Here is a 25,896-nt window from a genome sequence, read left to right as displayed (position 1 = left end):
CCCAACCCCTGCCTTCCACACTCAAACACAGACACAGACGCTTAAGCACAGACCCTCATCACCATATAAAACAGGGCTCTCGTGGGAGAGGGAGGGGCGGATCACAGAGGAATCGTTTCCCAAAACCCAGAACGGTGGCTGTGAACAACTGCAACAGTGTCTATTAAAGCTACAGGACTGAAATACACAAAATACACAACTTTTGTCTTTCTTAGGAGATTTAAAGAAACGTCTAGACACACACAAGCACACTGTAAGGACAAAATAAAAACGGAATACTTTAACAGACCCATTTTATCAAGTACATTTATCACAGGATTTTTCCTTCAATTGTTTACACACTTAACTGTAATGTATATTAACTACTCTTCACCTACATCCTTAGATACAGTACATAAACTGGGAATACACACTGTACAAAATAAAAAATATATTGTTGGTTTAACTTAAAAAAGTAAGTAAGCTGGTTGCCTTAAAATTTTAAGTTGATTTAACTTGAAAAAGTGAGTTAACACAATGAAGGAGATTGATTTAATCAAGAAACTCAAAATAATAAGTTATCTGAACTAAATAAATTATTTAAGTTGATTTGACAAAAGAAACAAATCATTTTTTACAGTGCAGTACTTTGTAGCCTATTATTTATAATATACACAATATACACTTTTGTTTGGATAAATTACATATTTTAATTATTAAAATATTTGAATTATTTCGATTATTTGAGCAGCCAATAATTTATAGGTCAAGCAATCAGCTAATTTATTATTAGAATTCATTTTATTTAGTTATGGATTAATTGGGGTAATACATCTCATATATATATATATATATATATATATATATACAAAAAAAAAAAAAATATATATATATATATATATATATATATATATACATATATAGGCCTATGTGTTAAAAAATAATAGTAAAAATCAAACAATTCATATTTAAAATATTTATTATTTATTTATTTAGACCTGGAATTAAAAACAGGAAACTGACAGTTTTACAAAATAAACATTATATGAGTACGGAATATTTCTAGCAAACGAATTTGTGGCATATTTAATGTCCCACTGATACTTATAATGTCTTCCACATACAAAGAGCACAATATGCCCATAATTTAAATAATCCTAGATAACATGATCATCAGGTTGTGGAGTCCATACCAGCTAGAGTGCAAAAACACATTCCTTTCCAAATACTACAAAATTAACATTTCAGCTCTGAACTGTTGTGCTGATAATATATATTTTATAATGAAAAAGATTACATTTGAAGCACTTCACTATATGCAGAGGTGTCCCCCTGATAGCGCATTGTATGTGTACAGTATATTGTTATGTAGTACACTGTGCACGATGAGCACTGATATACTGTAGCATGTTAACTGCGCCCTTTGAAGAAAACCATCAAGTCATATGCCATTTTTTTCACCAAGTTAACTTAGCCAAGTTAAACATGAATTCTAATTGTAAGCCTGTGGTGCAACACCACACCTTAGGACGCATGCGGCCTTATCAGGAAGCAAGCAAGCAAATCTATTCTAATATCTCAGAGCATGTGTCATGCAACACCACCCATGCAGGGAGTGTTTGGGCCCAAGGTGACGAGGCAGCATCTAAAGGAGAGAGAACCATGACCAAGCAATGACACAGGCGTGACCACAACTCCTCATTAAATCCTGCGTTCCCTAATCCCTACCCTGCAGCACCATAAAGACGGACATGCAACGGAGACCTAGAAACGTGCTCAACACAAACAAACAAGCAGGGCTATTGAGCTGAAAACACTGGGCCACGCTACCGTGTAAGGAGGGTGGAGAACACACACACTGACAAGCTCACGTTCCCGACCACACAGAGAAACAGGAATACCGCAAAAAGAAAAGGCAATGTATGTTTGGCCCCCCTTGTGGATACTATTTGTGCATGCGTCAGGTCCTTCCAATGCAGGCCACTTTAACAATGCTCTCTCTCTCTCTCTTCACAATTTCCCTATAACTCCAGCTAGTATCATATCTCATCCATGTTCAAATCTACCCTGCTTTTAATCAACAGAAGCATAAATCTAGCAGCCCATAGGAGTCAAAGACAGAAGCCGGGTACTCACCATAACACTACCTACTCCATTTTCCCATCCAGTGCGGTTGTGTGAGGGAGGTGCCTGCTATACGATCCACTGCAGGCTGCCTGCCTCATGGACGGATGCTGATGATGTAGCGCCTTTCAGGAGAGCAGCCCAGTTACCTTGGAAACTGAGGAGTGATGGAGTGGCCGTGCTGCTCTCCCATTGGTTGCTGCTCTCGCTGGGGGCCCCTGGTGGGTGTGGTTTCAGATGAGAGAGGAAGCAGAACTGTGTGAAAGCACAGATGCACAACATCAGAGAGAGAGTGCTGTCCTTTTGCAGTAACACACACACAGTTTCACTGACAAGGCTAGTCCCAGACTAAAATGCATGTTTCAAATGTTTTAACTTAAAGCAACTTGCACTGATATATCTTAAAATATGTCAGTGCCACTGTTTTGTATCGAGATGCACACCAGTAAGTTGTTTTTTGTTTTTTGTTTTTTTCTGAGGCACGTTTATAAAAGCAATTTAAATGTCCTAATTTAACTAAGGCTTAATCCTGGTTTAACGTAAGCCGGTCTGCAAAATCAGGCCAAAAATTCTAAAATGTACAACTATTTCCTTGATAATAAAAATTTCACTTATTTTCTCGTATCCCTCTCAAAATAATACCTTTTCCCCCCTCTCCTTACAAAAAATACTATGGCAGTACAACGATAGCAGATGAAAATATTGTGTATATTAAAACAGATAAAGCCACATAGAACAGCACTATAAACCAATATTTTAATATTTATGCTTATATTATTTGTTTCATATTAAAATCTTAATACGTTGCGTTTAACGTTTTAACACTAGCTAATTCAAAATAAAAGTAGCCTACCATAAAATCATAAAGAAACAATTTATATATATATATATATATTGTTTGTTTCTCTATGATTTTTTTCTCTTTTTTTCGAATAATTAATCACCGAATCCTGGTAAACACCACACGCAACGAGGGCGTGTATTGATGGTGGGCAGGTGCACTGCAGCCTCTGCAGCCTCAGTCAATTTACTTGCTAACGACCGGCACATCCACGGGTCATTTCGAGTTACAATTAATTTAAAGTTCATTTCAATTCGAACATGACTAATAGAGATGATGTCTGAGTGAATAATTGTACCTTTCAAATCATAAATAATACGTACATAATTTTCCATTCCGAAAACAGCCAATCACAGCGACGTGAAAGCCCTGCCTCCTCTCACGTGACTTGTCGTCTACATTTTTGGCGTTTCTCAACCAAACACAGTAAAAGAAGTTCTCAACCTCGCATTCAGGCCACACTTTAGAAATATAACGCTTAACGGTCGAGATGGGACCGGTTGGAGCGGGAGTAGAGACGCGACGCTAAAAGTTTGACGCTCGACGCCATTGGTTCTCGCGTGTCACATGACCGATTATGATATAAAATAAAAAGTAAATTGTCATTGTAAAGAAAATTTGGAGGGAAAATATATTTAATTGTTACTAGTTTTGGAAATAATGTTACAATGTAAATATCATAATATATATTAATATATATTGTGTAAATATATATTTGTATACATCATATGTAATAAAATGTAATATAAATATAATTATACCTCTCATTGTTTTTGTTTTTTTTTTGTTTTTTTTTCCTCTCATTGTTTTTATCGCTTTTGATTCTGGGATGAATTTTGATTCTTGTTGCAGTAGTTTATTGAAACCATTGGATGGCGACAAAGTTACGCTTTACTACTGATGCAACACTGTTTTTCTTTAGATTTATAGAATAGATTATGTTATTCTAAATAATCTTCTAAAATCGAAACATAATAATCAACCGGGGGGGGGGGGGGGGGGGCATGTGGTTTCACTGACTATGACTAACTAACTAATAAGAGACATGATGCAATCTAAAGAAATATTATGCCCAAATAATCAGAAGATGTTAAAAATGTAGGAATTAATTATACTATGTATTTTGTATTCTAGAGCTAACAGTCTTTACTTCATAAAACGAATAGATTAATAATGGACAAAAGCATCTACTAAATAAATTAACTAATGAACTAACTGTTCAGCTAAAACTGTTATTGTTTTAACATAGAAGAGCTTCACGCAGAAGAATCTAACGGCCCTAGAGCTGTCCAGTCAACTCTTTTATTTTTGTTTTCATTGACAAACTGCCCTTATGTCACTGCAGATGATGCTGCGGTAGATCTTTCTGAAACGATGACATCATCTCACTAGCCTTGGCAGTGGAGCCGAACACAAGAAACGCACTCCATTTTGGCTCCAATCCAGAGTGAACCCTAATATTCCACCCCTGGTATTCTTAGAGCCAACATGGCGGACGAAGAGCTACAGTTTCCTAGTTGTTATTGCTTATGAAGGAAGTATGCCGTGAAGCCCTTTAACGAAAGAAATGCGCCCTCATTGGTTTCCACTGTGTTTACGGAGCGAGAGCCAATCATATGTGCCCGCTGATCCAGGTGATATCCCTCCTACCAGTATCTCCGGAGTAGGTTTATTTTGGTTTACCCCCCGCTCCTGTGCCGCCGCCATTAAAGCCAGTATTGGTAACATCGGCAACAGATATGGGAATTCCGGTGTTGAAAACCCTTTAAAACCCGCTTTGATCCGAAGATCGTGGTGGTGTTTGGGGTTTCAGAGGGAGGGAGAGGAATAACATGGGTGTTCGGACGCAGAATCGCTCTGCTGTCGCGGTAGATTGTCGGTGCTGAGCTGGATTTGGACCCGATCGGATTGGGTTTCAGTAGAGCAGTCGTTCGGTTTGCACAAGGGCGAACTCGGGAACGGCAGTGTTTGCAAACTGAAGTGTGGAGTGCAGACAGGTAAAGGGCCTTTATATTTCTGTGGGAGGGGGTAAATCAAATCACAGTAACAGAATGCAACAGGGCAAATTCAAGTATATTATTTTTTAGTTTCCTAATGCTCGGCTTGCTATAATTTACAGACATATTTATTTATTTATTTTATGGTGATTTAATTTTAAGGAAGTGAAAATGTCAACGGACAGTGTAGCCTACAGTCTGAGTAGAAGTCAGCTGTATGTGTTTATTTACAGTGCCGATAGCAACACTAGAGCTTTTTTTATGGTGTTGTTGTAGTTCGGGAAAAATCGACACCTCGGTGTGGAATTCCGAAGCGAGCCGAGAGTGTTTACAATGCATCAGCGCGGAGTTTCTACTGATACATAAGAGCTGTATGTATACATTTGAACTTGATACATTGTAGTGGCGGAAATGCTTCTTACGTTCCCTTTACATCGCCCGTTATAGACAAACTTCCTCTCACCGTTATAGCCAGATTTCCTGTCGTGTAACAACAAGAGGTATGTGATATATAACGTTATGCCTATCTAGACAGTATATTTGTGCGGTTTCAGTATTGCGTCTAGCATTTTGACAGCTCACTATCCAGTCTGACAGATTCTCACCCATCCAAACATTGAACCTACATGCTTTTGAACTTATAAATGCTTGTTTTTGACAAAATTTGGCGCATAAAAAGTTAAATGTCATATGAACGTGGCAAGTACCAATGATGTATGATGATAATACCATGTTTTATGGACCTCCCATGGTGATAACCTGGTTTTCTTTGACTTCAATGTAAATTCTGAAAGTTTGGAACTATTTTTTAATGTTCTTGAAAGAAGTCTCTTGTGCTCATCAAGCCTGCATTTATTTGATCAAAAATACAGAAAACAAATGAATGGTTTTCTATTTTAATATACTTTAAAATATAATTTATTTCTGTGACGCAAAGCTTAATTTTCAACATAACTCCAGTCTTTAGTGTCACGTGATCCTTCAGAAATCATTCTAATATGCTGATTTAATATCGATGTTGGAAACCGTTGTGCTGCTTAAGATTTTTTTATAATCGTACGAATAGAAAGTTAAATTATTATTATTTTTATTATTATTAGCCTGTTTAGCAACGAAATGTTAAATTGATCAAACGTGATTGAGTTCTATTATTAAAAAAGATTTCTATTTTAAATAGATGTTGTTCTATTTTAACTTTTTATTCATCAATGAATCCTGAAAAAAAGTATCAAAAAATATTTAAGCAGCACAACGGTTTCCAACATTGATGTTAAATCAGCATTTTAGAATGATTTCTATTTTCTAAAGGATCATGTGACACTTAAGAATGGCGTAATAATGCTGAAAATTCAACTTTGCATCACAGCAATAAATTAAATTTTTAAAGTATATTAAAATAGAAAACCGTTATTTTAAATTGTAATAATATTTCACAATATTACCGTTTTTTCTGTATTTTTGATCGAATAAATGCAGGCTTGATGAGCTTAAGAGACTTCTTTCATTAAAAAACAAAATAGTAATGTTTCCAAACTTTTGACCAGTACTGTATGTGAATTATTCAGTGTTACTGTGTTACCACCATAGGACAAATTTGTCAGGGAAATCTAGGTCATCATGATTTTTTCCCCTCCTTTTTTAAGCAAATGTTAATAACCAAAATCTAGTCCAGTAACCAAATGAGAGTGTAGGAATGTAGGTCAAAGGATGTGACCGTTTGCCCCAGTGAGCTGGATTCATCTCTGTCGTAACCCACCTGTTTGGACTGTCAGGAATAATCCAGAGTCCTGAACAACTTTCCGGTCTAAAAAGCCTTTCAGAATAAATGTATTGTGCTCGTTTTTTATTACAGCAGCAAATGGAAAGATTAAGGTCGCGGAGACACATGTGATTGAAAAGACAAAAGACAGACAGATTTGTGTCTGTTTCTAGCCTATATAAAGAAACATGGAGAAAAGCACAGAATGTACATACTGTCAGGTCATCATGATTTATGCTGATATACATTATTTAAATCAAGTGCATAGCTTATAATAATCGGTAAAAAAAGGATATTTTAGGACAAATGCAAAAAGTTACTGCATGGTAACATATATGCTTAGTAATTTTGAAAAAAAAAAAAAACGTATTTAATTGTTAACAACTGTATTATAGTGGGGTCCAAAAGTTTAAGACAAAATTGAAAACCTGGGATTCATGATTTTGACAAATTTATAATAAAGAAAGGTTAAATGTCGAAATATCCTGCACTATTTCTACTAGGTCACTAATTAAATTTGTGACATCGACCATGTAAATCATCTGTTCAAAAGGTCTATTGGAGCACAAGATGCTCTTGGAACATTCTCAAATCGGGTTTTTATTCTAAACTTGTGGATTAATCAAATTGTATCAAAAGTGGAAAGCCAGTGGGACAAAACAAGCATTCTAAGTAAAGTTTGGGGTCGGTATCTCACCAAGGTAATCAAAAAATATCACCAAGGCTGCATTTATTTTAAAAGTATAGTAAAAAAAAAAGTAATATTATTACTTACAATTTAAAACTATTTTCTATTTAAATATATTTTAAAATCTAATTTTTTTTCCTGAAATGACAAAGCAAAATTTCCTTCAGTCTTCAGTGTCACATGCTCCTTCAAAATTCATTATTATATGCTGATTTTCTGTTCAAGAACCATTTTGTATTATTATCATCAGCTCTGGAAACAGTTTTGCTGCTTAATATTTTGAATATAGAATTGGAATAGAATTTTTATGTAACAAAGTAAAAGTATTCACTGTTACATTTGATAAATTTAATGCATCCTTGCTGACTAAAAATGATTAATTCTTTAAAAATACTTGCTGACCTCAAGTAAATATATGTGTATATATATATATAATTTTTATGTAACAAAGTAAAAGTATTCACTGTTACATTTGATACATTTAATGCATCCTTGCTGAATAAAAATGATTAATTTCTTTAAAAATACTTGCTGACCTCAAATATATATATATATATATATATATATATAAATATCCTATTATTGTTGATCAGCATAGTTCCTTCTTTCCCAGCAAGAACTAAACTTTGCCTGTCTGTGATTATTACAGGAGAAGCTGGAGTGCGCTGTGACTGTGAGCGTGTGAAAGCAGGTGAAGAACGGAGGACCGGCGGCGGGCGGAGGGGAGGGAGGGGGGGCGATCAGCTGGTGTGACCGGCGCGAGCGAGGATGACAGATTCTGGCTTGAAGTGGAGCTGCGAGTACTGCACCTACGAGAACTGGCCGTCCGCCATCAAATGCACCATGTGTCGGGCCCAAAGGCACAACGCGCCCATCATCACCGAGGAACCCTTCAAGAGCAGCTCCAGCCTGGACCCCCAGCTCTGCACCACCCAGGGGGGCTCCACTCTGCTCATCTGCCCCGACTCGAGCGCCCGACCCCGGGTTCGGATCGCAGATGAGCTTCCCGAGACCAGCAGCAAATGGTCTTGCCGCATGTGCACCTACCTGAACTGGCCCCGCGCCATCCGCTGCACGCAGTGCCTCAGTCAGAGGCAGCAGGGCTCTAAACAGGGTCCGCTCAGTCCGTCGGACGCCCCCCAGACTTCGGACTCGGGCTCCAGACCCTCCCCGGTCACCTCGGACCCGTGCGAGGAGTACAACGACCGGAATCGGCTCAACATGCACGCGCAGCGTTGGCCGTGCTCAGTTTGCACCTACGAGAACTGGCCAAAGAGTCTCAGGTGTGTGGTGTGCGACCACCCTAAACCCAGCAGCACGCCCGAGCCGCCCCAGCAAGATTCGGAGGCGGAGAGCGCCACGTCCCCGTCGATAGTAAACGAGCAGGAGCGGGATAACGTAAGGACAGCGGGGGGAGGCGGGGTGAGCGGGGGTCTCCGGGGCAGGCAGAGGAAACTCTCTCCCCCTATGTGTAAAGGGCAAGCGGAGGTGAAGATCGAGCTGGCGTCCGGAGCGGTGGGCAGCGATAACGAGCAGGAGGCAGACTTTAAAAAACTCAAACAGATCCGGAACAGGATGAGGAGAAGCGACTGGCTCTTCCTGAACGCCTGCGCTGGTGAGAAATGAGCCCCATTAGTGGCAGATACAGTTTCCCCAAAATGTATTTAGCCACATTTTAAAAGTGTCTGAAAGTCATTGCGTTAGATTGAGTGTCTGTATCAGCGCTCAAATGCTGCAGGATCTTTTCTCTTCACTCACTCTCTTGCTTAATGTCTTATTCAGCTGGTGTTTTGGTGATATATATATATATATATATATATATATATATATATATATATATATATATATATATATATTTTTAGAGATGGTAACACTTTTACAATATAATCTAATTTTATCATAAATGCATTAGCTGACAAGCAATAATGCGTAGTATGTTTTTACAGCATTTATTAATCTGTTAATAATTTCAGTTAATAGTAATATGATTGTCCATTGTTCATGTTAGTGCATTAACAGATACAACTTTTGATTTTAAAAAGTCGTGAATGTTAAAAATTAACGTTGACTAATTAATGCTCTGGTCTTGAAGCATTGTTCATTATTAGTTGATGTTAACTAAATGACAGAATGCTCCTCTTTGTGTTCATACAATTACTTAAAGGGATACTTCAGGATTTAGCATTAAGCTTTGTATTAGTAGAAAACCTGTTGTATTTTCGAACTACTGTGCTTTCCACCCTCATATCCCCCAGAGACGAGAGATTTGTGTATTTTTTTTTGTCTGAAAATCGTCATTTTGTGTCATCGGAGGATTTTTTGGCCAGAGGCTAAAGACTACAGTCAGTAGTAGGGGCTGTCCCGCATGTTCTCAACCCGCCCATAGAGGGTGGGATCTCGCTCACAGAATGAACACATGCTGCGTCCCAATTCGCTTACTTGTACTACGCCCTAAAAGTATGTACTCTTTTTGTGAGGAAAAAGTACACTTTTGAGTGTGTAGCAAAAGAGTAGACAAGCTTTTGGGACATACTATCACGTCATCTTTAACGGATAGCTCTGTCTCGTGCTGCGTGCATCCTGTCACCGTAAACTGCCCATGTCAATCATCTTGTCACAGTTAAAATCCTCCATTCTATATCTAATTTTATTTCCTACCGTTTCGGAGAGCACGTTCATCTGCCAGTTGTGGGTCTTTCATGCTCTCCTCATGAGTTTGCAATTTGAATACAATGATGCATTTAAAACGTAATGGCTAAACGTGTCTTTACAAAAGTTCACAATGCTGCTGCAAATGCAATATAATGTGGACAACATTGAATAAATTCATTTTCGTCAGGTTAGATACTGATAATTAATCACTCAAAGCTCTTTATCTAAACCTCTCTACACAACCGCGGGGACTCGCGCGTCCTTGGTATCGACTACGTGTCTGTAGTTTTTTAACACTTTTTACTCGTGTTTGTAGTTCTAACCGAATCCTCGTCCAACGCGCAATGATTTGTGGGCAATATCAGCCGTTAGAGTGTGCATCGATCTACACTTCGGATTCTGACCGGAAAAAGTAGACCATCCGGGTATCTTTGAAGCACTCATTTCATACTATGATTTGGGACGTACTAATTCTATTTTCGAATACTATTTAGGACGGATAGTATGCGAATTGGGAAGCAGCAATAGTGTCAGCCATCTTTTTTTGCAAGCTAAGCTAGCAGGCTCTTGTTCTGTAGAGAAAACTGAGTAGTAACTTTAGGGCCTCTTTTTCCCGGACATGTCCGGGATTCATCTTTTGCTTTCTGCAGTCACCATTCATTGTTTACATGTACAGCTTTTGTTTCAATCTAATTGAATTCATTCTGATCGGTGAATCTGAATGTAGTGTTTACATAAACGCTAAACAAGTGATCGGTTGATGTGCGTTTTAACATTGCTAAGAAAATCCCCGCTCCTCCGTGAGAGATGCGAGACCGGTGTGTCTCACAGGTGTCGCTCATCGGTAATCACGCCACCGGCCTCGCGCCGTTCACTCACTCGTCCCGCTCACCACAGTAAACATGATGAATGGCGACTGTAGAACGCAAAAGCCGAATCACGAACATTTTGGGCGATCTCGAAACACATTTTCGGGCAGACTCATTACAGAGACTCACTAGTAGCCTAGACTTGTTGTTTAACTACTGCGCTCTGTTACCGGTAGGCGTGGCCCTCTTAGGGCAGCGAATCAAGTGCATTCTGGGAGTTGTTGTCTTTCATCCACATAAGCCCAAAAAATACATTTTCTGTCTTTTCTCAGTCTAGAAAGCTCCAAATTCAAAAATAATTTCACATTTCTTCTACATAAAAGACCCATTTTAAATACACATTCATCTTTCCAGAGGTGAACTATCCCTTTAAATAGAGCTTCTAGAGTTAACAAATGAGATCACAATGTAAAATGGATTTTTTTTAAGTGTGGCTAAACTGTGATGAAGTGGAAATTAAAAGCAGAATCTTTTGATATCAGCTGGTATCAAACCTTTTTTATCATCACTGGTTTGATACAAGCTGACTTTATCCCCGTCTCGTTGACTCTGCTACTTCTGTCTGCTCTCTTGCATCAAAGTATGAAATCATTGATCTCTAAAGCATCATCATCATTGTCTTCTGGGAAATTCCTATTGCTCCTATAGATCTGATGGGAATTGAACATGAAAGAGTTGTGAAAGCGGAAATCAACTCGCTCATATGTAACGCACGCTTTCATCAGGTGTAGTCGAGGGAGATCTGGCCGCTGTGGAGGCGTACAAGTCATCAAGCGGTGACATCGCACGTCAGCTGACCTCAGACGAGGTGCGGATTCTCAACCGCCCGTCTGCGTTTGACGCTGGTTTCACACTGGTGCATCTGGCCATCCGTTTCCAAAGACAGGACATGCTCGCGGTGCTGCTCACTGAGGTCAGAGTTTTACATGTGTATGTGGGGGTCAAGTGAGGTCAGAACAGAATTAGTCTTACAAATGATTGTTTGTTTGCAAATGTTTTCCAGGTGTCTCAGCAGACGGCAAAGTGTATACCCGCTCTGGTGTGTCCTGAGTTGACAGAACAGATCCGCAGAGAGGTGGCGGCAGCACTTCACAGGCGTAAAGGAGAATTCCCCTGTTACTTCTTCACTGACCTCGTCACCTTCACATTACCAGCAGGTGATCACTCACGAACCTCCCGCTCTGGGATCTAACTCTTAGACCTATTTAGAGTGGGCTGATTTGAACTTTTACACTAAAAAACACTTAGAATGATTCTTGTTCCCAAAAATATCACAATTTTATTGTGCACTATAGATGGATTTAACAGACTAAGGGCGTTTTCACACCTGAAAGTCCGCACCAAGGTCCGAACCAAAGTTCACGTTTTGATACATTTTATACTTTCAGAAAGTTTTGGTTTGGTTTCACACTGCAATTTTGCGAGCGTACTAAAGTTCTTTACGTGACATACTTGCGTCCTGTCGTCATTATCTATGTGGGCAGAATCTTGACATTGATTGGTTTAGTAAATGGACGTGCGTCTGACGTCAGCATGTTCTCAGTTCGGCGGGTAACTTTGACAACGTGAACGAACAGACGCATATCGTTGCAGCTATATTGTTCTTTTTATGGGATGATTACCTGCAGCACCAACTATACACAAGGCTGGTTCAAATTCGCCGAACGAACGTCCTCATCGTGCAAACATTTTATCGTCACCGGCAGGAAAGCAACTTATTATGTCATCAGACCATCCTTCAAGTAAAAACCTCGTCTCCTCCTCTCCCCATGTGCTACCACGGCTCATTTTTCCTGCCACTTTTTGTTTTTTCGGCTTTTTAACTTCCTGTAAAAGGTTTGAAAGTCTGAGCCATACAGAAATGCTTTCACACCAGAAACCAAACCAACCAAACCTTTTTTTCAGTTTGATCCGGACCGAGACTTCCTCTTTACGTCGGACCAAATTTCATCTGTTTGGTCCGGTGGAGGTTTCACACCTGTAATTTTGATTCGGACCAAACTGAAAAGTCAGAAAGTCCAGACCAAACAAGGTAGGAGTGAAAGGGCCCTAAGTTAAAAAATCTATGTATAATGAAATTATTAAATTAATCATAGAATGCAGTTGTAAATTAAAGTATAATGAAATATAAGTATAAAAATGGTCAATCAAGCTTTCGTCATTTTTTTGCGCTGTTCAAAATGGCCAAGAGTGTTCAAAATGAACGAATCTTTTTCCGAGTCAATTCGTTCATTTCGTTCGTTGAAAGAACCAATATTTTCAATTAATATTTTTTTTAAATGAGCGATCGTTTCACTAAATAAGACTTATTCATCGTCTGGAATCGTTTAAAGCCCTTTAAACAGTTTGCAGTTTGCACTGAAACTGTCTTTTGGACCTTGAACCGTTTGGTTCCCAGTAAAGTGAATTATATGGAGAAAAATCCTGGAATGTTTTCATCAAAAACCTTAATTTCTTTTCGACTGAAGAAAGAATGACATGAATATCTTGGATGACATGGGGGAGAGTAAATTATCAGCAAATGTTTTTTAAAAAGTGAACCACTCCTTTAACCAATACCCTTCAAAAAGGTCTCTTCAGGATAATGAATGAATAAAATAATGTTACCTAAAATTAAATAGTCCAAGTCTGCTTGCACTGGACACTGTTTTCTTGTCCTTGTCTCATATGAAACACCTGCGATTCTGCAACTACCTGCTAATACACTCATTTTTGCGCAAGTTGCCTTGTTGACAAGTTTGTGTGATTAAGGGCAAAACGCACAAGATCTATTACCTTCAATGCCCACTTTCTTTTGTAGCAGAAATAAACAGCTGCATAAAAGGTTGGGTGCCATGCAAAATCAGAAATGGTCTAATTATTGGGAGATATGAGGGTCTGTGGCTCTACTATTGGAGAACGCGTAACGCCAACTTGGATCATGTGCGCCTTAATAACCAATCCTATTACAGCCTTGACATTTTGTTTCGACTTGTGCAACGGTCATTCACTGTTTGCACTACAGATACCATAGAAATCAATGAGAAGTCCCGTGAACTGAATCTGTCGTGCAGTTGTCCTTGACTTCTCTTATAAAACAGAATTTTTTTGGTGTAAACTCTAAGATCAATCAAAATGAATGTTTAATAGCAAATATGTTGAAGATTAGCCGATTTGCTGTCGATTCGTTAAATAATAACCCATTTTCCCTATAAAAGAAGTTTATTCCGCATAGCTAAGCATCTCCTCCATTAAAAAAAACTTCTTATGGTCTCCTCCTTACCACTGCTTTAGCAGGCGTTGTGCTGTGTTGTGTTATAAGCTGCAAATATGAGTTATAAGTGGATTACTCATCACAAATATAATGGTGTAAAGTGTGCATAGGCCTGTGCTTATTTCAAAATGCGGTCAAGTAGAGTAAAAGTTGCTATCTATCTAATTATATTTACTCAAATAATTTACACTACTGATTGAAAGGAAAACTATTTAAAAAGTGGAATAAAAATCCTCAATAAGTCCTGTTTTTTTTTTTTTTTTTTTAGATATTGAAGACCTCCCCCCAAATGTTCAAGAAAAACTGTTCGATGAGGTTCTGGATCGAGATGTGCAAAAAGGTAAATTCAAAATTCAATTATTGAACACTCAATATTGGCCAAGTAAACCTGTATTTAATACAAGTTGGGTCATATGTTATTTTACCATGCATAATTTTTGCTTATATTTATTGAAGATGTAACAGTGTTGCAAGTGTGCCAAGATATTGTAAAGTTTGGGTGTACAACCTTTTAGACATTAACATAAAAAGAAATGGAACAAGCTTTTTATTATTTTTATTTTTATCCGCCTATTTGCGGTCCTAATGATCCACAATTATACAGTTTGTTGAATTTTATTTTTTGCAATTTAGTATTGTTCCAGATCAGAAAAAGAGCTGCATCCTGTTTTTGGGTTACAACCCACCAGTTGAGAATAAACTGATCTAGAAAATGCCCTAGCTGGTCTATTTCTGTTGCATCCCTGAAGATCTGCAGGCAGCTAGCAGAAACGAAATCTAGCTATGGATGTGCAAAGAAACGGGTTGAGAAAATGATGTATTCTGTGTTCAGAGCTGGAAGAGGAGTCTCCCATCATTAACTGGTCTCTGGAGCTGGGCACACGTCTGGACAGCCGGCTGTATGCTCTGTGGAACCGAACCGCGGGAGATTGCCTTCTGGATTCTGTGTTACAGGCCACATGGGGAATTTACGACAAAGACTCAGTCCTGAGAAAGAGCCTCAACGATAGCTTACACGACTGCTCTCACTGGTAAGACAGGAAATTAGTAGGCTGGGTTCACATTAAAGGTTCAGTAAACACTTGATATTTCAAATCAACCCAAATAAACACACACCCCTCCCTTCCCATTTCTCCGCCCCCAAAAGTGATGTCTCTTCATCATAGCTGAAGCAAAGCAAAATAATGTTGAGAAATAAAGCAAAATTCTTAGTCATTCTTCAAATCTCCCTCTTACTCACTTTCTCTCCTTCCCCATCATGAGTGAACACGCACCCTACATCTGATTGGCTCACTTTCTCCTCCCCATTCATGGGTGGACACGCCCCCTACCTCTGATTGGCTCACTTTCTCCTCCTCCATCATGAATGGACATGTCCCCTACCTCTGATTGGCTGACTTTCTCCTCCCAATTCATGAGTGGACACGCCCCCTACATCTGATTGGCTTACTTTCTCCTCCCCATTCATGAGTGGACACGCCCCCTACCTCTGATTGGCTCACTTTCTCCTCCCGATTCATGGGTGGACATGTCCCCTACCTCTGATTGGCTCACTTTCTCCTCCCAATTCATGAGTGGACATGCCCCCCACCTCTGATTGGCTCACTTTCTCCTCATCCATCATGAGTGGACATGTCCCCTACCTCTGATTGGCTCACTTTCTCGTCCCAATTCATGAGTGGACATGCCCCCTACCTCTGATTGGCTCACTTTCTCCTCCCCATTCATGAGTGGACACGCCCCCTACCTCTGATTGGCTCACTTTCTCCTCCTCCATCATGAGTGGACATGTCCCCTACCTCTGATTGGCTCACTTTCTCCTCCCGATTCATGGGTGGACATGTCCCCTACCTCTAAATGGCTCACTTTCTCCTCCCAATTCATGAGTGGACATGCCCCCTACCTCTGATTGGCTCACTTTCTCCTCCCGATTCATGGGTGGACATGTCCCCTACCTCTGATTGGCTCACTTTCTCCTCCCAATTCATGAGTGGACATGCCCCCCACCTCTGATTGGCTCACTTTCTCCTCATCCATCATGAGTGGACATGTCCCCTACCTCTGATTGGCTCACTTTCTCGTCCCAATTCATGAGTGGACATGCCCCCTACCTCTGATTGGCTCACTTTCTCCTCCCCATTCATGAGTGGACACGCCCCCTACCTCTGATTGGCTCACTTTCTCCTCCTCCATCATGAGTGGACATGTCCCCTACCTCTGATTGGCTCACTTTCTCCTCCCGATTCATGGGTGGACATGTCCCCTACCTCTAAATGGCTCACTTTCTCCTCCCAATTCATGAGTGGACATGCCCCCTACCTCTGATTGGCTCACTTTCTCCTCCCAATTCATGAGTGGACATGCCCCCTACCTCTGATTGGCTCACTTTCTCCTCCCCATTCATGAGTGGACACGCCCCCTACCTCTGATTGGCTCACTTTCTCCTCCCGATTCATGGGTGGACATGTCCCTACCTCTGATTGGCTCACTTTCTCCTCCCCATTCATGAGTGGACACGCCCCCTACCTCTGATTGGCTCACTTTCTCCTCCCCATTCATGGGTGGACACGCCCCCTACCTCTGATTGGCTCACTTTCTCCTCCCCATTCATGGGTGGACACGCCCCCTACCTCTGATTGACTGTGTGTTGTGCTGCTCGGTTTGATCCACTCTCAATAAGAGTTTCTCATAAATTGCTTACTGCACCTTTAACTACCCAGAACACCCTAGTATTGTTTTGCATGGGAAGCATCATGCATGTTTTAATCAGCAAATCTTGTCATTGTTGTAATCCTTGTTGAATTGCAATGGTGTTTATTCAAATCGGTGTATTTGCATATGTGGATTTCATCACAGATATAATGTGTGTGTATTCCAGGTTCTATACGCGCTGGAAAGAGTGGGAATCCTGGTATTCCCAGAGCTTTGGTTTGCATTTCTCTCTGCGGGAAGAGCAGTGGCAGGAAGACTGGGCGTTTATACTATCATTAGCTAGTCAGGTAAACAACCAGATTTACTGCTGCTGATAGATTCAGGAAAAACATTAATATTTCACCACCTACTGAGATACCTGCAGTTGACTCATGCAGAAACACACACACATCCCACTCCTAGAGGATGAGGGCTGGATTTCTCCATTAGTTTGTCATTTCCATACAGCTTTTTGTACAGTTTCATAGTGCTTGAAGCCAACATGAAATCAGAACTCACCCTATTTACTTTGGGAATACACATCTGTGGCTTTAATGTGACCGATTCATCAGTGCATGTTTTTCTGAAGGAACAGAACGTTTTTCTTTGTAAGCTTTCATCGAGATGTAAAAACCCACTACAGCTCTAAACAATTGTTCTTTTTGGCGGCTTTAAATGGATCATTGAATATCCTTTTTCACTGGGAAATATGCCAAATAGTGACAACAAAATGGGTTACAAACAGGGATGGACATTTTTCAAAAATATCATCAAAAAACATTCGATTATTTAAGTGAAGTTAAACGAGAAAGACGTTATTTATTAATCATTACGTTTTTGTCAACATTTCTGAACAAGCTTATGATTAGGCAATATACACGACAAGCTTACATTATATCTTGAGATTTTCTTTTAGTTGAAAACATTAAACATTGTGTGCAAACAATAAAAAATACAGTACAAAATAATTTAAGCTTAAGCAGAGAGAACAAAGCAGCATGCGCCATTTATCATGCAGAACATACAGAGGTTGGACAATGAAACTGAAACACCTGGTTTTAGACCACAATAATTGATTAGTATGGTGTAGGGCCTCCTTTTGTGGCCAAACAGCATCAGTTCGTCTAGGAAATGACCGTCCTTAACAGTGGCCAGGGGGATTTTGAGCCATTCCTCTTTCAGAACAGCGGTCAGGTCACTGTGATGTAGGTGGAGGAAAACGTTTTCTGTCTTGCTCCTCCAAAGTGGCTCAAAAATATTAAGATTTAGTGACTGTACAGGTCATGGTAGATGTTCAACTTTACTTTCATGTTCATCAAACTATTCTGTCACAAGTCTTGCAGTGTGTTTTGGTGCATTATCACACTGATACTCTCCGCCCCCTTCAGGGTACAAAGTTTGAACCATTGGGTGCACATGGTCCTCCAGAATGGGTCAATCATTCAAGCACAGTAGGGAATGTATTGTTACTGCGTTTATATTGTTTCACATGTTAAGAAAAACAAGAATATCCACTTGTTTGGGTCAAAGTTGGCTCCTTAGTCTGATAGCAATAAGGCCGGCTGCAGAGAAAACGCGCTCCGCTGACACAGTCAGACATCACATGGACACAAAGATAACGGTGTGCCAAGCGAAGTTTGTGTTTTCTGTTCTTACACCATCTTCCTCGATGAAATTTAATGGAATCATATGTCTTAAGATCATTTTGTTATTAGATAAGTACATAATAAGTACAGCTGCGCTTTCCTGTAGTCGTGAATGCAGTGATGGACCGCTGTCTTTCTTCATTTAACTGGTCAATACCGATGATTCGGTGTTTGGATTTCTCATTGTGGTGGTGATTATTATAACTCAGTTTGCACACGCCATGTTGATTCGTTTTATCAAAAGTAATTCCCTTTTGTAAGATAATTCCAAACTTTGCTACATCTAGAGGCAGATGACAACATTTTATTATCAAATACAATCTTGTTTACACACTCCACATCGCCACTTAATGCATTTAACTGTGAGTTTTAGCTTGCATGCTTAGGATTTATCATAAATTTACTGCATTTACGGCCTGCAAAGCAACATGTAGCATGTTTTTGAATAATTATTACAAATGGAATATTCGACTATTCATTCACATGACAAAAATAATTAGCATTATTTGAAAATGGCGTTTCACGTTGATTTATGTTTTTCATAAGGAAACGTAGGATTGAGGTTTCTCTGTCTCTGTCTTGTTTCTTTTGCCTGCAGCCGGGTGCGAGTTTAGAGCAGACGCACGTGTTTGTTTTGGCACACATCCTTCGGAGGCCCATCATAGTGTACGGTGTGAAATATTACAAGAGCTTCAGAGGAGAGACGCTTGGATACACACGCTTTCAGGGTGAGCTGTCTTTAAGCACGTTACTATAGCGCGTAGATATTACAATGTGGTTCGCTCGGTTTTCATTAGCTATTTCTCATACTATGCCCAATATAAATAAACTTTATGGTTATCAAAGAATCCTGAAAAAAAAAAAAGTTTTCCACAAAAATATTAAGCAGTACAACTAATTCAACTTTGATCAAAGGAATAAATTACATATTCAAATATAAAACAATTATTTTAAATTTTAATAATTTTTACTGCTTATTTGATTAAATAAAGGCAGCTTTTGTGAGAATAAGAGACTTGGGGAAAAAAACCTGACATTGTGTATATTTAAATTTATACATGATTGGAGCTGTCAAATCGTTTAATTGCAATAAATACTATCTAGTGTGTGTTAAACTAATTTAAAAACTCTACAAACGGCCGAATCTCATCTGCATAATTGACTTGGTTAATGTGTGGTGGTGTTCTAGTTATAAAGATGCTGTCACTGCACATGTTTAAGGATTATATTAATTTTATCAGTCCTCACAGTAATGATTAGTGTGAGCACATTAGCATTTTTCTGTGGGCTGTTTGACTACGCCGGCCAAGAATTGTGTGATATATTATATCAGCCTCTGGCAGGCTGTTATTGCTACTATAATGACAAAACTGCCAGCAGAAACAATCAATGAATCTCTATCAACACTCGGGCTGACTTCAAACACAGTGTTTGTGTTCGGGGTCAAGTCACATAGAGTTTGTGTAAATACTGTTTTCTTGTAGGTGTGTATCTGCCTCTGTTATGGGAGCAGAGTTTCTGCTGGAAGAGCCCTATCGCCCTGGGTTACACGCGTGGACACTTTTCTGCCTTGGTTGCCATGGAGAACGATGGCTACGATAATCGAGGTGCGGGCGCCAACCTGAACACAGACGATGATGTCACTGTCACTTTCCTGCCGTTGGTTGACAGCGAGCGAAAGCTGTTGCACATCCATTTTCTGTCTGCACAAGAGGTGAGAAGCGCTCTGCTGACATGAAAACACCAGATTATGAATATTTAAGAGCTGTTATGGCCGTTTACACTGCGTCGGAAGTTTCAGAATGGGACGAAAATACAAAAAGCAAGTCTTGCTGAAGGCTAGGTTATTTTGTAGCCATTTATTTTTAATAATTGATTGGTTCATTACATTTAGTAATGAATAGGAAATATGTATGTGTGTACAAAAAGACAATAGGATTTTTCCATTGGCTTTTGGATTGTTGTAGAAAATAAGCTATGTGACCAACAAAAGACTATGATTCTGACACATTCATCGTGATAATAATATGAGCTTTTATGAATTTTAAAGTCTAAATACAATCGGCTGGTGAGCTGTTTTGGATACGTTTATCGGCAGAAAAGTAATCATTGTTATCTAACTCAACGCGGTTAGTCTAATTGTTTGTATCTCGTGTTCTGGATTCTCCGTGAGTCGCATGTTTGTACCTTGTTCCTCCATCTCAACACTATCCTGTCAAGTGGTTAACATCACATAATCAGAAAGAGCTTTATTTGTAGTAACAGTAACACAGAATTTTCTCCACCATACTATATATTTTAAAGTTAATTTCATGCCATTTAGCAACACAAGTCACCCAGCTTTTATTAATATGATATTGTAATATCGATATAGCTTTCTGCAATGTGCAAATAGTGTCTCATAGCAGCCACTGAGCGAACGCACACAGTAATGTTAACTTTCAAAACATTTAAATGTATTATTTGATTTATAGGATTTATTTATCATCATTTTGCCCAAGTGAAACAGCGCTACGTTAATCCACAATTTTAATTGGTCAAATAAAGTGACCTGTAGGAGTAGTAATTCAGCACTTTTATTAGAACTAAATAAAATAATGTGAATATAAGCATCATGGGTAATGTATTTTTTCACCATAAATTCCACTGTTAAACACAATATTTAAAAAAAAAATAAGTTGAAATAATGTGGGCTGATGGCTTCAATGGAAGCAAATACTATTGATTAACAACCTCGTAGCTCGCCATTTATAAGTCATTGTTAAAAATCAGTTTCCCAAAAAATGAATGACGTTTTTACTTCCGGAACCTGACTGTTGCCCTCTTATAGAGTGGTGCAGGTGTGATGTCTGCCAATCACAACAGCAGCTTTTAAACAGGTTCCAAACAGAGAGGTTAAGGTATGACATCACTTTGTTGGGCAGTCGGCAGTTAGCATCACGCTGGTTCCCTCGAGAAAAACCTGATAAGATTTTTCAATAGGCTTTTGGATTATCGCTAAAAACAAGCTATGCGAACAACAAAAGTTTATGATGCTTGCATGCATGTTATGTCCATCAAGATAATTTTACCAGATAACACACAACTTTTATGAAGTTTAAAGCCTAAATGCAGTCGCAAGTAAAAAGCTAAAGCTAGGCTATAAATGAACTACACCACAGTCCCATGACTTTGACATCACCATCAATAAGGCCCCGTTTACACGAAGGGAAAACGAAGATATTTCCCTGCGGATTGGCCTCTCGTTTACACGAAAACCCCGTTTTTATCACAGAAAGCGATTATTTCTAAAAACTCCGGCCAAAGTGGAGATTTCTGAAAACGCTGGTTATGTGTATTTAATGACAAATTCAATTAGTACCACTGAAGTTGAGGTCACGAAAAATATTCATGACACAGTTATAATGGCCTCATGACAGCCAATGTCAAAGCCAACCACATGACCAATTTTATGTCAAGATGTCACAACAAAGACATCTTAAACAATGTCATATTTGCATTAAAATTTTCATTATTGCGCAAAAGACACTTAGTGACAGTTGTCATAAACATGCATAAACCTTACTTCATATTCAAGACATATGTCATGTCATGGTTATGAAGGTGTCATGTCAGTCTTTTGCACACCCCTTCAAGTAAAGTGTTACCAAAACGTTTTCACAGAAAGTTTGAGTTACACTAGTTTATAAGAGCAGTTGTGAGCATAACGATGCTGTAAAAGCGTCGTTTACCCGTTAATCTCATTGATTCCATTTACACCTGGTCACATAAATGTGTTTTTGCAAAACGGATATAAATCCGATCTTCAATTCACGCGCTATAGACCATTTCACAAAATGTAAACAACACTGGTCCAGAAGCACTTCCTGTTTCAGTTTGTAACTGTTTTCTTTATTTCACGTGTAAAGAAAACATCTTAAAGATGTTTGTTTAACTTTTTGATTCAGTTTTAAATGTTCTGTTGGTTGTATTTTATCCCAGCTTTTATGTAGTGTTAAAAAACTGAAACAGGAAGTGCTTCTGGACCAGTGTTGTTTACATCTTGTGAAATGAAGTGCACATTACCGAAAGCAACAGATATGAGCTGCATTTTATTAATCATCGGCTAATTTCAAAATCAGCAAAGACAGCAATAAGAAAGAGCTGCAACAGCCCTGGTAAGATCATTTCGTTTCTTTACTTTTAATGAAGATGGTAGTGGTCTGCGTCTGCGACTTACTTTCACTTTGATTTGTGATAGATTGGCTTGATTAGGCGCTCAGCTGCTCATCTGAGGTGATGCGTGTTGCAGTAGCGTCGTCATATCTGACTAAAATAACATGACATATAGCCTATAACACCCTCTCACACGTTTATTTTTAAGCAGATGCTTTTACACTTGTCCAGTTTCGTCTGGAATGCGGCCCAGACCACCTTCTGATGTGGTTTGAGCGATCGGATTCAAATCCGTCTCAAATGCGTTTCGGAGGGCAAGTCCTATTAACAAAACATCTTAGTATCATAGGGATGGGCAACGATTAATCGCGATTAATTGCATCCAAAATAAAAGTTTGTGTTTACATGATATATGTGTGTGTGGTGTTTATAATTATTTTATATATATAAATACACACACATGTATATGTTTAAGAAATATTTGCATGTATATACTTTATAAATATTTATACATAATAAATATTATGTATAAATATAAATATTTGATATATTAAGAACACATTTTTCTTAAATATATACATGCATGTGTTAGTATTTATATATACAAAATAATTATACACACCACACACACATATATCATGTAAACACAAACTTTTATTTTGGATGCGATTAATCGCGATTAATCGTTGCCCATCCCTATCATTAACTTGATCGCAGACGCAGAGCTTGTTTTTAGTGATAATCCAAAAACCAATAGAAAAAAATTCTATTGGGTTTTTGTTGAGGGAACCAGCGTGACACTAACTGCAGATTGGCCTACAAAGTGACGTCATACCTGCAGCACTAGTTGGAACCTGTTTAAAAGCTACTGATATACCGTGACATGCTCTCTGATTGGTTACTGTGTGCATCCGTCAGATGGGGACAGAGGAGCAGCAGGAGCGCATGTTGAGGCAGTGGATGGACTGCTGCGTGACGGAGGGGGGGGTTTTGGTGGCCATGCAGAAGAGCTCGAGGAGGCGGAACCACCCGCTCGTCACTCAGATGGTCGAGAAGTGGCTGGACGGTTATCGGCAGCTTGCCGCTTGTCCGACTCTATCCGACGGAGAGGAAGAGGAGGAGGACGAAGACGAGTGAACAAACGAACAGTTGGCATCACTTGACACTACAACACAGCCCTTTTGCGTTCCCCCACATCCTCAAACACACACCTTTAGCCCCAGCCGAACGACTAACCCGATTCGGTTTTTGTCACTAATGCGGCAAATAATTTGGGTTTGTTGCAAAATAAAGGACTGCAATCATGATTGTATTTGTCTTTACAGAGTATGTTCTTTGCTTTCGTTTGTGTTTTGTTTTGAACTTGCCGTTGCAATGCTTGTAGTGATTTAAGGAATAAGAAGTGGAAGGAATAGGAAAGAAAAATTGCAGCTATTGAAGCACCCTTTTTTAATGTAACGGAACCAAGACAGATGTCTTTTATTTGTGTAGTGTGACTCTAGACTGAGATTACTAAAACATTATTCACTACACGTTTAACAAGCGCTATCTTTGAATCACATGCACGACCGTCACGATTGCTTTTCGAAATAAAACTGTCGGTTCTCCGTTCCTCACCCGAACGTTACGAGGAGAACCCAAGTGGACATTTCAACTCGATTTCTAACAGATTTTCTGTATTTATCTGTATAATAGTTTGTGAGCCATAGAAATGAATGCTTTTCCACTCACATCTTTGAACTGTACTGCAAACGTGAACGCTGCGAGGGAAGAAGAGGCATGTTTCAGTTTACCGTGTCCATTGGATGAGATTTCATGCCATTTCCCGAAAGGAAACATTATTTCAGCTCTTCTTTAAATGTGGTCCGTTCACTCTTTTAGTTGTGTGTTTGTGTGACGTTTGTCTTCTGTGAAATGTCTGGCCACAGGTTTTCAGTGCACGTTTTTTTTTTTCCACTTGGGTTTCCAAACCCTTCGTCATCACATTCAAAGACTTGATGTAAACCAAAGTGAACATTCAGAGAGATCTGTGGAGTGTTTTTGCAGTGCTAATATAACCGGTTATAACTGGCTTTTGTTTTCCCGTTCTCATCTCCTCCTGTATTTGTGTCTGGTCCTTCTCACATCTTGCATCCTTATGTTTTATTTTTATTTTTTAAATTATGTGATCCTATACTATGGTATATTTGATAAATAAGGTGGAGACCAAATTTGGTAATATTGAAGACCTAAGTGTTTTGAATGTCCAACTATGAAATATTATAAAACTTTGAAACAAAACAAAAAGTGTGATTTTCTACATACAAACAATTAACCATAATGAGATATGAGCCTATGCTCATTGAAGCTATTTGATTGCAAATTCATACTTGCTATGTAAAGTGTAATGTTTCAGACTATTTACTTTCACAGTGTGTTGCAGAACACTAATCCTGAAAAAGGTTATTTTGAAAAACCAGAACAGGGTATGCCAAAGAATTACACAAACAGTCTGGTGCTAGAATATTATGATGATTGTTCAGTAACAAAGAGCCTGCTAAAACAATGCATGCATGCTTCATTAAATAATCTTTTTTTACTGGGTTTCTACTAATGTCTTTTTCAGTGGATGTGCATTTTAAAAAATAATAGCAGGGACAGATTTCAATTTATATGTGAAATTTGTAGTTGTATATTGTTATTGTTGTATAGTGTACGAATATGGACTATATGACCAAAGATATTTGAATGGGCACAATGGTGAAAAGAGCAATAGCTTGCCAGAGAAATGTTTTACAGCAGAGAACTAGAAAAGTGTACATTCACTATAAAAATGTCCATGAGTTTTCTATGATTTTCCCTGGTCTGAAAATCATATTTTAAAGCTCTTTTGGTTTTCTATGACTGTGGGAACCATTTGTTTCGGTGTAAAGGTGTGGTCACATTAGCGACATTTTGGTATAGTGATTTTGCATCACTAAACCTCATGCAATGTAACTAATACAGAAGTCACTTTGAAAACAAGCAGCTTTCTGTTGTTCAGTGTGGCAAATTTGCATTAAAAACTTAAGCAAAATTTAAACATAGCTAAGTGACTGTACCGTAAAGGAGTAGTTCACTTTTAAAAAAAAAAAACTTTTGCTGATAATTTACTCACCCCCATGTCATCCAAGATATCCATGTCTTTCTTTCTTCAGTCGAAAAGAAAATTAAGGTTTTTGATGAAAATATTCCAGGATTTTTCTCCATATAATGGACTTCAA

The 25,896-nt window shown here is 38.8% G+C and overlaps 2 protein-coding genes across 6 annotated transcripts in view; one reads left to right on the top strand and one right to left on the bottom strand.

Annotated features, from left to right (window-relative positions):
- The window catches only part of akap6 (A-kinase anchoring protein 6), a 194,284-nt gene extending 192,032 nt beyond the window's left edge, over positions 1–2,252 (bottom strand). For 2 of the 3 annotated variants that reach the window (XM_039681812.2, XM_089120154.1), the window contains exon 1: positions 2,116–2,251. The gene's annotated coding sequence lies outside the window, so the exon portion shown is untranslated. Of the gene's footprint in view, positions 1–2,115 lie in introns of all 3 variants that reach the window. The other variant, XM_089120155.1, reaches the window with a different exon arrangement.
- A 2,286-nt stretch (positions 2,253–4,538) lies between these two features.
- On the top strand, positions 4,539–25,237 carry zranb1b (zinc finger, RAN-binding domain containing 1b). Of its 3 annotated transcripts, none has more exons than XM_039681796.2 (10): positions 4,539–4,941; positions 8,038–9,003; positions 11,635–11,822; positions 11,913–12,066; positions 14,431–14,502; positions 14,995–15,193; positions 17,041–17,161; positions 19,098–19,227; positions 19,984–20,213; positions 23,573–25,237. In XM_039681796.2, the coding sequence occupies exons 2-10, from the start codon at positions 8,157–8,159 to the stop codon at positions 23,789–23,791; spliced, it is 2,160 nt and encodes a 719-aa protein (XP_039537730.1). In that variant the 5' UTR covers positions 4,539–4,941; positions 8,038–8,156; the 3' UTR covers positions 23,792–25,237. The 3 variants fall into 3 exon arrangements, with proteins under 3 accessions (XP_039537730.1, XP_088976278.1, XP_039537731.1); XM_089120152.1 differs by lacking the exon at positions 4,539–4,941 and adding an exon at positions 5,179–5,312; XM_039681797.2 differs by lacking the exon at positions 4,539–4,941 and adding an exon at positions 5,394–5,441.
- Positions 25,238–25,896: the final 659 nt, after the last annotated feature.

This window comes from Pimephales promelas, chromosome 15 (genome assembly GCF_988280905.1).
Source record: "Pimephales promelas chromosome 15, fPimPro1.hap1.1, whole genome shotgun sequence".
NCBI lineage: Eukaryota > Metazoa > Chordata > Actinopteri > Cypriniformes > Leuciscidae > Pimephales > Pimephales promelas.
The sequence above is the reverse complement of the archived record's forward strand: the minus strand, read 5'-3'. Positions and strand labels throughout refer to the sequence as shown.